Here is a 16,194-nt window from a genome sequence, read left to right on the forward strand (position 1 = left end):
ACTGAACAAATTTTCATATGAAATGGATAAGATACTCTTGTGTACTTGCTCACTCCTGACTTTTCCAAAATTATTTGCCTTCTTGAAATCAGGCACAGCTATAAGTAATGAAATTATTTAGAATTCACTATGGAATGAACAGAAAAACCACTAGGAGAGCACACACTCCCTCCCCCACATCAGTCCTCATCAGTACATCTGTTTGTTGTCTGAATAAAAAAAAAAAGAATTTTAAGATTAAGAGACATAACCTCCAGTTAGATTTTTTTTTTTTTTTTTTTGCAAAAGTAATGATTGAAACTGGTTACCAAAGTCTACAGTAGTACTGCATAGGGTTTCAATTTCTTAAGCCTGGAACTGAACCAATTGTTGCTAGTCATATGGCCATCTTTTGGTCAAAGATCCACACATAACTTTTCAATTAATCATTCTAATAAACAGACAGAAAAATTAAATCATTATATAATTCGTTGTTGGAGTTAATTACAAGTAACTTTTGTGATGACCAATATGGCGTATACAGAGGAAATAGGCAGGAGGCAAAACAGAAGCATAGTGCATCTTTAGTACAAATGCTGTCATAGTAATTGCATGCTATATTGTACTTATAAATCACAGGACATACTTTACATTGTTGTTCTCTCCTCATAATTATGTGTTTGAAGAACCACAAAGCCTTTTGTATCCCATGGGATTTACACTGATTTGGAGTATGTATTATAATTCTTTCTTGTAATGCAGAGGTGATAATTCTGTCCATTAAAACTAAATATTATGTACAAGAATATAAAGATGATAAAGTTCTCTCCATTATAGCACCAATTAGATATTTAATTCTCGTAGGGGTTGCATCATACTTTAGCTGCTTTGGTATAATTAATCTTTACACAGATAATACCCAGAAAATGTCCTCCTTTCTTCCCTCTTCCTTTTTATCTATCCCTGTGTGTTTTCCAATCATAGGCCTATCATGAGTGTTAATTTTTATAGGATATCATGCATTTTGTTACATTGCAGGGTATTGAATTTTTAATTGTAGGTTACTAATTGAAAAATGGATTTCTAGTGGTCCATGATGTTTGAATTTACATTGGGGTCCACTTCGTAACTTTAGATTGAAAATAAATACGACTGCATATAAGGGTTAAAACACTGAAGCCCGTGGTACTTAGTAATATAAAATCATGATAATAATTTTCGAATACAGTAGAGGATCTGTTATAAATAAAACTGCTTCACTTAAAAGCAGTACAGTACATATAATCATTGTCTGTTATGATTAGTTTTTTAAAAGCAGTAGGAATTTAAAGAATATACAAGATATGTGATCTTGTAGTTATCATATGAAGAATATACAAGAAGTGTGATCTTGTATAGTTGTCACATGACTTTCTTGTTTTTCTGAAAAATAAGTATGTTTCTTAGAATCTACAACTGCAGAAATGTGTCACTTCTTTGTAAAATCTTTCCTAAGGGAACTTTAGCTTGCACGCCTCTGCTCCTTAGCTATCCATTCTAGTTGTCAGGTGTCTCAGCCATTTTAAGTCAACCCTTCTGCTGCTACATGTGCATCTGTTTAGCCACTCAGGATTACCCGTACTTTTTGAATTTTTACATCATTAAACTCCCACCCTTACTTGGTATCTTACTGAAAATAAGTAATGTACTGGTCCATACTAACACAGAACTTTGTACAAATTCTGTCCCAGCAACTTTAATCATCTCTTCCATATTGGTGTAGCTTGTTCATGTCTTGAAAAAGCCTTCATCTTGTCTTCATTTATTTATTCATCCTTTGTCCAAGTAATTTTAATGCCTCCCTTCCTCACTTTATGCCTTGTTATGCCTACAAGGTTCATAAACTGTTTGCCTCTTGGAAAATGGAGAAATCTCAGCCAGGTCATATTCTTGTATCAGCCAGGTCATATTCTAGTATAATTTCTTAAGTTTACAGGCACCTGGTTTCAGTGCTTTGACATTTGTTTTACCTAATTTGTAGTGCTAATGCATGTGCAATATCTGTTAGAATTCTGTTCACGCTTACTTCTGTTTCAACTTTTAAAAATGGTAAACACTAGTTTTTGATGTTACACGATTCTCTCTGAGATCACTCGTATGACTGCAAGATGAGATCTATTATGTACTTATTTCCTTGTATCACTGGCTTTGGCCATCCTTTTCTTTGAGGCTTCACGAATTTTATCTACTTTGCTCATATATGACTGTCACTTGATAGTCTTGTACAGGACTGTCTTTGCCAAACATCCTGAGTATTTTCAAACATCTCTTTTTATATTTCATGTTATATATATATATTTTTTAAATACATTGTATCATCATCATCATAAATATTTTTACATCAGCTTTTCCTTTTTGAGGTTAGGCATTGTCTTTATCCTGTATGTGCCTCTTGTATTTCAGCCATGCATGTAGTCCTTATTACTTGGATTTACACATTATTCTCTCCTCATAAATAGTGCTCATTTTAGATTATCAATGAACAGGGAAAACATATTTTTTGCTGCACTCCTAAACAGTGTACCATACCTATCTTTAGAGTGAAATGGATTTGAAAACAATATTTGGTTACAATATAATAGTATTTGGAAGGGAAAATAAACATTAAAGTGTTTGTTCCAGTTTGATTTACAATATTTGAAATGGATTATTTTGTCTTTTTCCTCTAAATTTCTTACTAGAAGTAAGCAATGGCCCTGAGGTCCCACACAAGACGAATTAAGGTCATTTGGAAAAGTACACAGGTTTTAGCTTCTGAGCTTCTAGTCAATATCCTTGCATACAAAAGAAGTCACCAACAAAACTATTTATGTAGGTCTACTCTGCAAAGGTTATCTCACAGGAAGAAGAGCTCCTTTGTGCTATACTTGATTTTATCAAGCTTGGTACTTAGCAGGGCATGCTTAAAATTTGAAGTTTTTAAGCATTTAATAATAAAGGTTTTTGGGTGTGTTAAAAATAATTACATTATTCTGGTTTGCCTGAAAACTTACAGTAGTTGTGTAAGACTCAAGACTCTTCTTGCATAGCTCAAAAGTATAATTCACTAAGGGAGAAATATAATTGCAATTACTGCTGAAATAGCTGGATTCTTAGGTTGAATGTTTGAGGATGGGGATGGATTATGCCAAACACCTCAAACCTCAAAGGTTTACATGTATAGCTAAAAAGAAAAGGCCCTTTTGGAAGCTTTCATCTGAATTTGAGTACATGTAGTATGCTGGTAGTGCAGCACTGTAATTGATTATCTAAATTATTTAAGATAGTGATTTCTTTCACATAAAACCATTAAATTTTTAGAACTGCTATGGAGAGAGGCCTTTTGTGTATTCATATTCAGTGATCCACATCTGGAACTTTTATTGATATTTATCCTTCTCATGCAAAATAAGCTGAACTTTCAACAATCCAAAAGCTTTACCTGCCAAAGATCTAATTTATTATCAATCAACAGCTAAGGACATAGCCTTGAGAGGGTTTGACTCTGCCTCACCCCGACGTGTGCCACTGCAAAGAAATACTGGATGCTTTTTGATAATTCAGCAGTTTTGGGCAATGCTCGTTAAGAAGGTACTTTACACGTGCAGGAATATACGACTTACTATTGCCCAGGTAAGTTTCCATTTAAATACTTCTACTGTACTTACAAAATGTGGACTATGGAAAAGTACAGTATGTATGGTAAATCTTGTTAGTTTATCATGAATGATTCATACAACTGGGAATATTCTGTAAATCTTAAAACTGTTATAGTGTAAATATTTTCTATCATTATTAATTGCCCAGAATGAAACCTACAAAAATTTATATATATATATAAAAAAAAAAAATGGGTTACAGCTAATAACACAAGCAAATATGAACTTAGCAGCACTGAAATAGCAACACAACCTATAATTTTGAACAGCAGAGGAATTTGCACGTTTGGTAAGAGTTGAGGCCAGAATTTCGATATTTAGGATGAAACACTACCTAACCAAAAGTAACCTAAAAATAGCAAACGTTTCTACTCTATGAGGTCAAATTCTGTGTTCTAATAAAATTCATTACGGACAAAAAATTAATATCTTTTAAACAACCTCAAAATTTTTTATTCTTTATCTATTGATAATAGGTCAATGGGAATTACCATCTTTCAACTGATTATGTCAAAGCATGCCTTCCATGGCCAAATCTACTAGGAGAATTTGACTGTCATTGTTAGATCTTGTTTGCTTTTGTTTCCCACTAGAATGCAAAGTCCCATTTGGTGAAAGGTTCAAAAACCATATCCAGTGAACAGGAAGCCTTTGTTTTTTATGACTTCAGTGGACTCATGGAAAAACTGGGTGCAGTATCGAGTGGATATTCTGAACTCCTAATGTATAATGTGAAAACATCACCCTAGGCTGAACAAATGAGAAATAAAAATCTACAGTAAAGAATCTCGTAAAAACACCAAATCTAAGGAGAGCTGTCGAATGGGAATGTGTCAAAAAATATCTAACTGTACAGTATTGAATATAGGATACTTAAAATGCCAAAGAGCAGGAAAAGAAAGAAAATAAAATAAAAAAAACACCAAAGCAATGTAGGATAGCTCAAATGAAAACAATGATAAAGAAAAATTTCATGAAATTATGGTATTATGGTGAAAATAACTGTACTGTACTATTATGATTCATGAAAATCATGAAAGATGATATACAGTAATTTACATGACGATGTATACTGCACATATTTGCTCAAGCTAATGACCTGAAATAGTAGGTAATTGGAAGTCTAGAAGCCTAGAAAGATATAAATTAATTAATTAATGCAGTCAATAAATGAATACAGTACATGAAAGTCTGTCAACAAAACTCATGAAAATTAAGAATTTGAATACTGTATACAAACATGCCGCAAAACGGAATGCTACTACATATTTCATTCAACTTTATTTTGGGGGAGGGGACTTGACATTTGCTGGCGAGCATTTCTCTGCTGAACCTAACAGGGAAGTTGTGTTTTTGCTTATAAGCTGGCTGATCCATATACACACAGTACTGTACAGAGTTGTACTTTTGGTTGGGATTGTGAGAATGTTGTCATGATGCCTATTCACAGTAAACCAAAGCAGCATTGTACTGAGATATATTACTTTCCTTGGTACCTTAGAATGACTAATTATATACTGTACTACTAGAAAGTCAAAATCCAGTTTTTGCTTAATAGAACAATTAGTTAAAAATCATCAACCATTTATTATCTTCTTAGTTTACTGCTGTAGCTAATCTTAATCTTTACTTTCCAGAACATTATCCCAGTCGCCTTTTTAATACTAGCACTACTTGTGATTGAAACTATACCAGGGGTCAATGATTCTCCTCCACAAGTGACCTTTACAACTAAGGTATGTATCAAAGGTAACCCCAGAAATCTTGAAATTAAGGTACATAAACTGGAAGTCCCTGACTAACAATGTTTTTCCTTTTCTTGTTAAGGAGATGTTACACAAGAGTGATTTGGTACAGTATGAGAGTTTTATCTAATCATAAACGCAACAGTTTCAAGGCTATGTACACAAAGTTTTAATGGCTTAATAATTTTTTTGTCAGTATACAGCTCTTTGTCATACTGTATCCTTGTGAATTCACAGTTAATTTAATAAGGAACTCCATCAGTCATGAATATCCCCCTTAATATTTAGTTTTTCTTGTTTTGTCCAATCCCTAAAATTCAACTTATATTCTCTACATAAAATGGAAATCATTGCATTGTCTCAGATATTATATCACATATACTTTTTATTTGTACCACATCACATACCATAAGTTAATAGGTTTCAAAATTATGACATACTATAATCTGCTTTTACAAATTGAACTGGATCTTTTTTACTGTAGTTCAAGACCCTGAATTCAATGATCCAGTGAGACAGAGGTTCTGTCACATCAGATCACCTCAGTTTTTCTTGTTTTGTCTTGTTAATATAGCATTATTTTGCTTTCCAGAACTTTGATGGGACAAGTACTATGCTTCAAGTTCAGAATCCTAACAACTTAACAAGCTTGCTTGTGAAAGCACTGGATTCATCAATTAAATCACCAGACAAAATACAACACATAGAGCCTAGTACCAATTTTTCCACAGCATTATTACAGCAGGTGAGTCGGTGTTACTTTTATGCTTCTACATTTTGTTAGAGAATACTTGGCTTTATACCATCAACTTTTGTACTAATGAGGAACAACATGTTTGCCTCTTCAGCCCAATTATAATATTAATAGTAATTAACTGTCCTGCATCTGCTTAGCTATTAGAAAAGCTAAAATCAGTAGAAAAGAGCAATGAGCAACCAAAAACTACTGTGAGACTGGCAGTGTAGAAAAGGGAAGAACAAAACACACAAAATGAATGCACATGAACATGAGCACACAATGCCTGAGTGAGATACCATGCCTTTGTACTTGAAATAGTCAAAATTAAGAATCTTCTGCACAATAAAACCAGGAATATTAACTACCTAAAGCAAAGACCTGAATCAAACAAAGAAAAGTGCATTTCTGGGTATAACTATCTTTCATATTTATCAAATGGTGGTCAAGTTGCAAACAGCACATTGCATAACCTAAAAGGAATCAAACACACAAACCCATGCATTGAAAAATTAATAAAGCTTAATTAACAAAATGCTTTGTGAAGGACAAAATACCAACATCAACAGAACACTCAAGTGTATTGATGGAAAACAGTTAAAAAAAGAGAGCTTTCAGAATCCAAACCTCTGCTAAGCTGGCTCATTGGGTGAGTCTCAAAATGTGACTGTGGTCTCTTAAGAAAGTTTATGAGTCATAAATGAGCCTTTTAAATTGAAGGATGTGTTTCACTGAACTTACTCAGCAGTGCCAAATCATTCATAGAAACTGAATAAAATGCGGGTTTTTTTATCCTTAGAGTGGTATGTAATGTCCAAAGGTCAGACTAGATCTGATACTTCTGCCAAAAATAAGGAAGATATATCAGGTAGTTTGGATAAGCATATGCTGTCACTATATTCACCAACAAACCCAACTTCATTTTTTATTTTGTTGTCGGCAAGATTTTCTTCCTTACAAAAAATCATATTCTAATCATGTTTTAAAAATTTGACTTAAATTTTGATTCCTTGATTAGTTTTCATCATTATAAACTTCAGAGCACAAGAGGGAACAACCATATGGAGAGGAGGGATAATCTTCTGTATGGATTTCTTCCCCTTTGGATAAATAACATTTCCAAAAATCTTGATGGTTAGGTTCAACCATAACAAAGCGAAGGAATATCTTTGCTGCCATCTTGCAACTGCTTAACTTGTTATTGTAATACTGTAACTGGAATTCAGAACTTCTTGGCACTTGATTGGCAATATCTAGACATCAGTCAAGAAATGGATTTGTATTTGTGAAATTGAAAAGTCAAGAAATAATTTGTATTCATGAAGTAAGTTATACTAAACTTTTTCTAGAAGTGAGAGTTTTGAATTTTTGCATATTAAATTTATTTTTTCAGGCTGAAAAAGATCTACCAACATTCAATCTTCACTGGATGGTTGGGATTCAGATTGTTGGAGATGATCTTGGGGGAACTGCAACTGTTTTCTTCAATGATCAGCCTTTCCACAACCCACCGTTTGCTCTGACCACTTTGAGTAACGCTTTGGCGCGAGCAGTTACAGGAAATCCAAAGGTGCAGATCACAACGTCAAACCATCCGCTGCCTCGAACTGATTATGACAAAGTGAGTTCTGCAAATTTCCGATGTTGTCATTGAATTTAATTTCTTCAGACATTTTTAATTGCACTGGTAAATTTGCTGTGATATGTTTTCTTGACAAACATGCATTTTCATCTAATGTTGATCAAAATGTTTTTCTCATACCAAAACTTAAAGCAATTTTGCTGGTTTTATCATTGGATGTTGTCTGCTACGGTGGGTATTACTAATTATGGCACATTTAACATATTTTTTAAGCCATCGTACAGTATTACATAAACACTACACATACAGAATAAAAAACTTTAACTTTAGGTAACTGCTTCATTTATTACTCTAAGAAAGCAAGTAGTTGTGTGAAGGAATACAGGTTATTACATAAAATAATGGGCAACAGATCCAATATTGAATTTGCCAGAAGTTCTATTATGGGAGTTTTCATGTTTGCTCTTCAAGCCATCAGATAAACACAACTCTAAGAATACCAAATAAAAATATAAACCTTATAGAGAAAAAGAGAAGTAAAATACCATAGTGCTATTAGCACAAACACACTAAGAGTGAGAAACTACAAATTCAAGTAATAACATTAATACCTATGCTCAGATGAATAAGATGAATAAGAGCATTTTATATTGCTTTAATTTTTTAAACAAAAGATTGTAGGAGTTACCTCTTCTCTACTTTGGTTAACAAAATGGAGAGATTTAGTGAAGGGAAAAGGGAGCATGTTTCATGGGTAATTGCATGATAGAAAAGAGCATAAGCTTTAGGCATAAAACACAATAAATAACCCAGTCAATAAGTTGCACTGGAGGAAAGTAAGTACATGAAGGTTATAAGAGTAAATGGATCTTAGCATACAAGATGGAAATAGAGAGCTGCTGTCAGCAGAGATAGGTGTTTTGAAGTTGTATATAGAGGATATAAGATAGGTAGATATGAAATGACAGAAATATAATGGTTAACGTAAACTGGAGAATGCTGTTACAGATGTAAAGAAAGGCAATTAAAAGATTAAAGATTGTAAAAATGCCATGAGTTGAGGGAATTACAATACATACAAACAAGATGATAAGTATGGCAGTGACCTGCTATACTCGATAACAAGGGTGTACAGAGTATTTATTTCTTAAGGACAGAAAGGTTTCAGAGGAACAGGTAAAGGGAATAATTGTTACTATAAGGTGACAGGTAACAGATACATGACAGGCTTTTGATTGTGAATGTACTGATATCAAAAGACTGGCATAAGTTTAGGTAAGGAAAAGGTGATGAGTGAACTGATTTAGATATGATTTGAAGGGTGTTAAGGATGCATAGTGGAGTACATTAGGGAAGCAAAAGTTGAGATATACTTTACGAATAAATTACTGAGTTAACTCTCCTTTATGGAACTGAAGTGTGGATGCTGAATGTGAATGAAATGAAAAAGGCAGAACCTCTCATACTGAAGCATTTACATACAGAACAAGAGGGGCTGAATAATTCGGAAATACAAAGGTATGGCATAAAAGTAGTCAGAGAGAGAGAGAGAGAGAGAGAGAGAGAGAGAGAGAGAGAGAGAGAGAGAGATGTTGTAGTTCCAAAAGATCACCAAGGGACATTTCTAGACTCTCACACAGTGCTGCCAAAGGATTAGTTCTTAAAAAGTGAAAATTAGAGCAAGGTAAAGTTAATGAAATCACACAACAAAATAGGTAGTGATCACAGAACAAAAAATTTTAGAAATGGCCAAAACCAGTTGCAGAGACTGAAAGGAAGTGGCAATGAATCTTTAGCAAAACATACGCACTGGAAGTGGTAACCCCCCTACAGGAAGAGGTAGGCAGTGGAAAAGAAGGTCCTTCACAGTCAGGAAGTGAGAGACTGTATGCAAGAAAGGAGTGGCATATGCTTTTGGGAGGAGTTTGATTAACTGCTGATAAGCCTTTATTAAAGATTGTTGTGGAAGTTTTCTGCATATAAGATTCATCCCCGATTCTGCAGCTAAAAGCTTAATACTGTATTACAGTTATATTTTTTGTATTGTTATACTTTAGCGCTAATCCACTTTGGTAAAAAGACTTTCTGCTTTGGTGAAAAAGTTTCTCCTAGTAAATACTAATATCTCTGATGTTAAGACTATAATTTCATCATAAAGACCAAAATTCTATACTTTGACAATGACACAAGAAGAAGATTGCAGTAGAGAGGCTATATGTTAAAAGAGTACCTTCTCCTCTTATGATCATCTCAGTTCACTGAAATTCCAGTTGCTGACCAAACAGGAAATCTACTGGCCACTAATTCTTTAAAGAGAACTATGAGGAAATTTACATAAGCTTCAAAATCCTTTCACTAATTTTATAAATCTGGGGGAAAATAGAATAACACAGATTTGGTCCTTCTCAGTATCAGAATTTACAAATATTTTCTATTGTTAATGTTAGTACAGAGGGCAGTATACAACACTGAATAAACAAAATATATATCATAGCTATATATTTGAGGTAGTAATGAAAAAAAAAACTAGGAATAGAACTATAGTGTAATAGTATGATATGCAGGTATTTAATGCACTGTTTAATTTGATGATGGCTAAAGCAAACACTAAATTGTGAATACTGCATATAGACAGGCTCTAAAAGAAGCAAATGGAATTTTAGCATTACAAAACAGTGCATACAGTTTTTGTATTTTCCTTGCATGATGCTCATTTCGCAGATATAACAAACCCCCCTTCAGATCTGCACTTCTTCCCTGCACACTGCTGACACTCACAATTAATGTTCTGCCCATCTCCATTACTTTAATACAATATACTGTATCCCTTAAGGAATGAGGTATTTGAAAAACTGATTACACAGGGGCTGAGTTTGTGGAATTTCTTTGGTTTTAATTCTGGTCAATCCTTTTTGCAGTTAACCCAAGATATGAGGCAGAATATTGGATTTCAAATTGGTTTTAACCTGGCATTTGGCATGTCATTTTTAGCGGCTTCATTTGTCATCTTCTTAGTCCAGGAACGCAGCAGTAAGTACAAAAATGGCACAAGACCACTTTTGTTTTTTATCATGTATAGTAAAATGTACCATATTTATATAGCCTTGGATAAATAATCTGAATGCCTTCTGCATTAATGACTTTCTTGTTTTATACAGCTAAAGCAAAGCACCTCCAGTTTGTATCTGGCGTCAACTTTCTTACATACTGGGCAGCCTCTGCTATCTGGGACTACATAATCTTCATGGTTCCATGCTGTTTGTGCCTTCTTTGTCTTTTTGTGAGTATGCATTTAAGACTGTTTACTTCATGTGTACATAAAGTAAACAGTCCTCGGTTATCGGCAGGGGTTCCATTCTGGGGGTGTGATGATAACCGAAAATCGCCACTAACCGAAAATCGGTGATTTCCGGCGCTTTTTCTGCGATTTTAAGGCTTATCGGCCGAAAAGTGCCGGTTTTTGGTTATCGGCGCCTCTGTTAGGTATGTATTGGAGCCAATACGCAATTATCGGCGCCGATAAGCGGAAATCGGCGATTTTTGGCTCCGAAAATTGCCGATTTTCGTCGCTAGACAATCGCCATAAAACCAGATCGCCATTAACCGAGGCCACCGTTAACCAGGGACTGCCTCTATTGTTTTTAACACAGTATGTTCTACTGTATACAGTATACATAAAGTCTGTATAAAGGCACATGAAAATATGCAGCCAGTACTACACCCGATTCTTAATTGTTGCAAAGGAAAGGAAAAGAGTAAAAATCCTAAAATGCAATTTAGTTTGCATATCATATACTACAGTATTAACAGATGTATGTTTATTCTAGTGTAATTCACACTCAAATGTTAGAAGGGTCCATGACCAGGTTAGATTCCTCTGACAATATATAATGGAGTTAGGTTTCGCCACCATAGAGCTGCTTATATACATACTGTAGTACAGACTACTTTAGAATATTGTACACATAATTTCACATTTTGACTAGCATTAGTACTGCTTCTGTATTGATTGTACTTATAGTTTTGGAATTCCATTCTTCACATTTTTCAAAATACCTGTACTGTACCCAGAAGACTTGTTTATGGCAAATATCTGTAGTTCAGTGCTATTTCAGATTTTCTGTACAGTATTAATTTAATTTATATACGGTGATTTATTTCAATTTTAATTCGCTCACTGTATACCATGATGTTAATCTTAAAAGCTAACAAAGAAAATCATGATCACAGCTGAATACTGTAAAGTATGTACCTACTGTCATTAGGTTTAAGAAAGAGATTACATTTTATGCGTTATTAGTATTTTAGTTGTGTGTTAGGTACATCTTAGTACAGTCCAGTATTTAATAACAGAATTAAGGGTGACCAATAAGCAAATATACTTTTATTTGATATACATTGTTGTTCTTTCATACTCTCAGGGTTAAAGCAATCACAGCCATCATGTGCTAATCTATACTCATTAATAGTGAACATATATACGAAACACAAATGAGAATTCAATGAGAATTTAAATTTCTCAGCTGACAAGAATTTCCATTCTTCCAGGCCTTCAATCTTGACGGTTTAAATGGAGATCAACTAGGAAAGATAATGATAGTGTTCATCTTCTATGCATGGGTAACACTTCCCCTCATGTATTTGTGTTCGTTCTTCTTCAACGTACCTGCGTCAAGTTTTACAAAAATGATTATCATCAACATCATAACTGGTAAGTACTTAGGCAAACATTTGGTATGATGATATTGAAGTCTGACTTTCCAAAATTTCTAGTCGTTTTTTGGGAGTCGGATGCATTAACAACGAACAGAAATATGTGTACAGTATCTGTAAATCAGTACTTATCTAAATTATTTGAGTGCCAGGCACTTTTTATAAACTACAGTTTATTTTGCTATGGTAGTGTATTTCTTAACCTCTCCAAATGTCTTATATTAACATTGGTACACTCATAAAAAGTACAATTTGTGCCAAAGGTTGTTTCCTGCACCCCCTTCATAAGTTAAAAGTTATGCAGCCTCAAATCCCTCATATAAAATGGCATGATACACTGTACCATAAGGAATTTGCATACACAGATATATAACCTATGCACATTCTCTGGTAAATAATACATACTCCAAATTATTTCTAGATTATTTAAAGAGTAATATCTACAAAAATGTAAGTGCCATGTAAATACAGTTGTTGTTGCACGGTTTTGTTTAAGGAGTAACAAATACGGAGTCAGTGTATGGTCAGTACTAATGCACCCATCATACCCCCTAACTACAACATTCCAACATTTTATTTTTTCAGTGCTTTCAAACTGGTTTTATTTACAAATATATAGAAGAAAATATTAATGAATATGGAAAATAGAAATATGTTTTCTCTTTTTGAGAGAGTTTTAACTACATAATATTTGATTTAAAAGTATGGAAATTGTTCTTATATACCAGTGATACATGTAAACTAACTCTCTCTCTCTCTAGTTTAGTTATGTGACAGTGAATTAAACAAAGCAAACTTGACATTGACGCTTATATAACAGTGATTAATATACAGTACATTCATTCAAACTCATGCTAGTTTCAGTGACATAATAGTGAAGTAACTAAGTATTTACAAAGCTCTCTGGTAAGACTCATAGATCATATTTTAATTTGTTTTTATACCTAAGTGAACTGTACGGATACAGCGTAGCTCTGGTATTATGTTTTTGTTATGTAACAGCTGACCGTATTATCGTAATAGTAACTCAGATACTTATGATGCTTTTATGCATACAGCTACAATGTTTATTACATACAGTATTCGTATTCTTGGTGTGCTGAGCACAACAGTCAAATTTAGTTTTGCATTCTGGATCTTCCCAGAATTTTTGTCATATTGCTCAAATAAAGTATTTAAATCCACTATTGGTGTAAAATAAAACATAATATTTAACTCTCTAAATTTTATGCATTTCCATTAATTGTGAAATTCTTTGTGAACCAGCATCTCTTTGACAATGCCAAGTACATAGTGAGTAACGCTACATCACATCCAAAAAATAATGAGAGAGAGAGAGAGAGAGAGAGAGAGAGAGAGAGAGAGAGAGAGAGAGAGAGAGAGAGAGAGAGAGAGAGAGAGAGAGAGAGAGAGAGATTCTTAAATTTTGAATTTTAGTGAAAAGTATGAATGGGGTCAGAAGCTGAATTAAAAGGTGATAAGAATGTATGTTGCCAGTGATGTAGACTATGGTAACAACCTATTACTGTACTGAGTTTTTATTTGCTGATGTACTATGCTATGGAAAACATTGAAGTTTACATAACAAATGCTTTGAGATTATAAGAAAAAAGTTATTTTCCTATTCCTATAAACTGCCGTTCAATATTATCTTACTGTCTGAAATACTACTTATAATGAAACATTGATGGTGATTTAAATTCTAAGCTAATTAACCTAGATAATATTCACCATCAAAAAGGCATATTTTCATAGAACCTTGGCATTATCATTTAATAATTTTTTACAAATAATGTTTTACACAGCTTTATGATGACTAAAATCCAAGAAATTAATGTAAATCTCATTTACGAAAACAAAAAGAAAAGTCTACACAATATCCGTGCCCAGTACTGTACAGGAACTATAATTTATTTTTGTTTTTGAAACAGGTATGGCCACTCTCATCACAGTAAACATCCTGCGTATACCAGACCTTGAACTTCGACACGTTGCTGAATATTTGGATTGGGTATTTCTTCTCTTTCCTTCCTATGCCTTGGCAGCAGCTTTCACAGATCTGTACAGTAACTGGCGTTTCACGGGCATTTGCAAAAGAGAAATATTTAGCCTCTTGTGTGGTCTGAAAGCATTTCCCAATCCGTGCTGCAAGAGTAAGTTCTATTTACTTTTACTGTACCTTTTGTAATGCTGGTTGGCCCAATATCAGGAGTTAAATGTCAGTCTGTTTACAGAAGTTGTCAGTTCAGGAGTGCATTGTCTTTTTAGGATATGGTCAAAGAATACATTCTATTTCTTTGCATAATTCCTGAAGCTTCACACTCACACAGTCATTTTAATGAATCCTATGATTTAACCTTCTTCATGAGAGAATAAATAAGTTAAGTTACAACATCTTTATAATGCAGTGGAATTAGTTCAGGATATGAATACCCTTATTACAATGAAATATTTTGAGAAATACAAACTTTTTTAGGCGTGCAGGTTTATAAGATTTTCCGTGTTATAAAAACGTGAAACTTCTTGTAACACTGTACTGCATTTTAACAGTAAACAAATTGTTTTTCTTTCAGTTGACGAGAACTGTGGTACTTTCGGCTGTGTTAAATGGAATGAAAACTTTGTTGCATGGGAATCATTGGGGATAGGACGTATGCTCGTGTTTATGGCACTAGAAGGAATCGTGGGCTATATTATCATTGCATTGATTGAAATGAAAGTTTTCCAGGAAATACAGTATTCTTTGACTCGTCTGTGGCATAAAGCTACTGTTGGACAATCTGTAGGTATGTATCATTTGAAATGTCTTGCCGTATTATTATAAATCTAAAGTATCTGTAGTTTAATCAGACCACTGCGTTTCATTTGTTTTTATATTTTCATACAGTACATAATTAGTCTTGAAGTAGTTTAACCCTACCACTGAGTTTTTTTTTATCTTGTATTATTGATCTTAAGAGGATTAACCAGACCATTGGTCTTTTTTTATCTCTTTGTATGCTAATCTTACATAGTTTAACCAGACCATAGAGGTCTCACTTGTACTCTCATAGCACTCTTGAATGAGGGGGGAAAAATTGGAGTAAGACAAAGTTAGAGTAAAGGGGAAAGAGACAAAGAGGAACTGATGAAACATAAAAGGAAGAAAGCACTGCGTCTACGTATGGGGAGGGAGGAGGAGGATGCCAGTAAGATACTGCAAAGAACCTACTGTACTGCATACAGTGTGTCATACAAGATATACTGTAAGTAGTGCCTCTTTACAAGGTTCTTTTCTTACAAAAAAACTAATATGTAATATGAAGAAATAATACCATTCTTCATATAAAGAGGGTTAACAAACCACTAAGGGGGCAAGTGGCTAACTCCACCTGGCAAAACTATGACAAAGGCAGTCATTTTTATTTTTAGATGTATTTTTTTTTCATATATATTTAGTTTTTAAATATAAATCATGATAGTTCTCTTTCTGTCATTTATGCCTGTTCTGCCATTAACTGGTAGAGCATACTGCTCTCAGCTAATATTATAATTTAGGTTGCAGTGTTTCCACTATATATTATTATCATGTTATGTCTAATCAAAATTCTGTGGCACTTGAATTGACACTGAATGTATTCTAAATTATTTAGATATTAAAGATCTATGGTCAAATCTGAAATTTTGAAAAATAACTTGAAAGATTAATTTAGGGAAAAACTGGGATCATATACTTCGGCAGCAGGAAAGTCACCCCTGTCAAGAGAAGGATTCAATATAGTA

General features: G+C 33.7%; 2 protein-coding genes across 6 annotated transcripts in view; one reads left to right on the top strand and one right to left on the bottom strand.

Annotated features, from left to right (window-relative positions):
* LOC136825730 (mitochondrial import inner membrane translocase subunit Tim21) overlaps positions 1-16,194 on the bottom strand; it is a 188,641-nt gene that overhangs the window by 147,275 nt on the left and 25,172 nt on the right. The gene's annotated exons all lie outside the window — the stretch shown is intronic.
* Positions 1-16,194, top strand: part of LOC136825721 (phospholipid-transporting ATPase ABCA3-like) — a 135,304-nt gene that overhangs the window by 108,662 nt on the left and 10,448 nt on the right. For all 5 annotated transcript variants that reach the window (XM_067082516.1, XM_067082514.1, XM_067082517.1 and 2 more), the window contains exons 20-28: positions 3,473-3,630; positions 5,294-5,392; positions 5,994-6,146; positions 7,531-7,758; positions 10,638-10,749; positions 10,878-10,999; positions 12,268-12,430; positions 14,364-14,585; positions 15,006-15,218. In XM_067082516.1, the coding sequence (XP_066938617.1) occupies positions 3,473-3,630; positions 5,294-5,392; positions 5,994-6,146; positions 7,531-7,758; positions 10,638-10,749; positions 10,878-10,999; positions 12,268-12,430; positions 14,364-14,585; positions 15,006-15,218 (1,470 nt within the window). The remainder of the gene's footprint in view (positions 1-3,472; positions 3,631-5,293; positions 5,393-5,993; positions 6,147-7,530; positions 7,759-10,637; positions 10,750-10,877; positions 11,000-12,267; positions 12,431-14,363; positions 14,586-15,005; positions 15,219-16,194) is intronic.

This window comes from Macrobrachium rosenbergii, chromosome 39 (assembly GCF_040412425.1).
Source record: "Macrobrachium rosenbergii isolate ZJJX-2024 chromosome 39, ASM4041242v1, whole genome shotgun sequence".
Classification (NCBI taxonomy): domain Eukaryota; kingdom Metazoa; phylum Arthropoda; class Malacostraca; order Decapoda; family Palaemonidae; genus Macrobrachium; species Macrobrachium rosenbergii.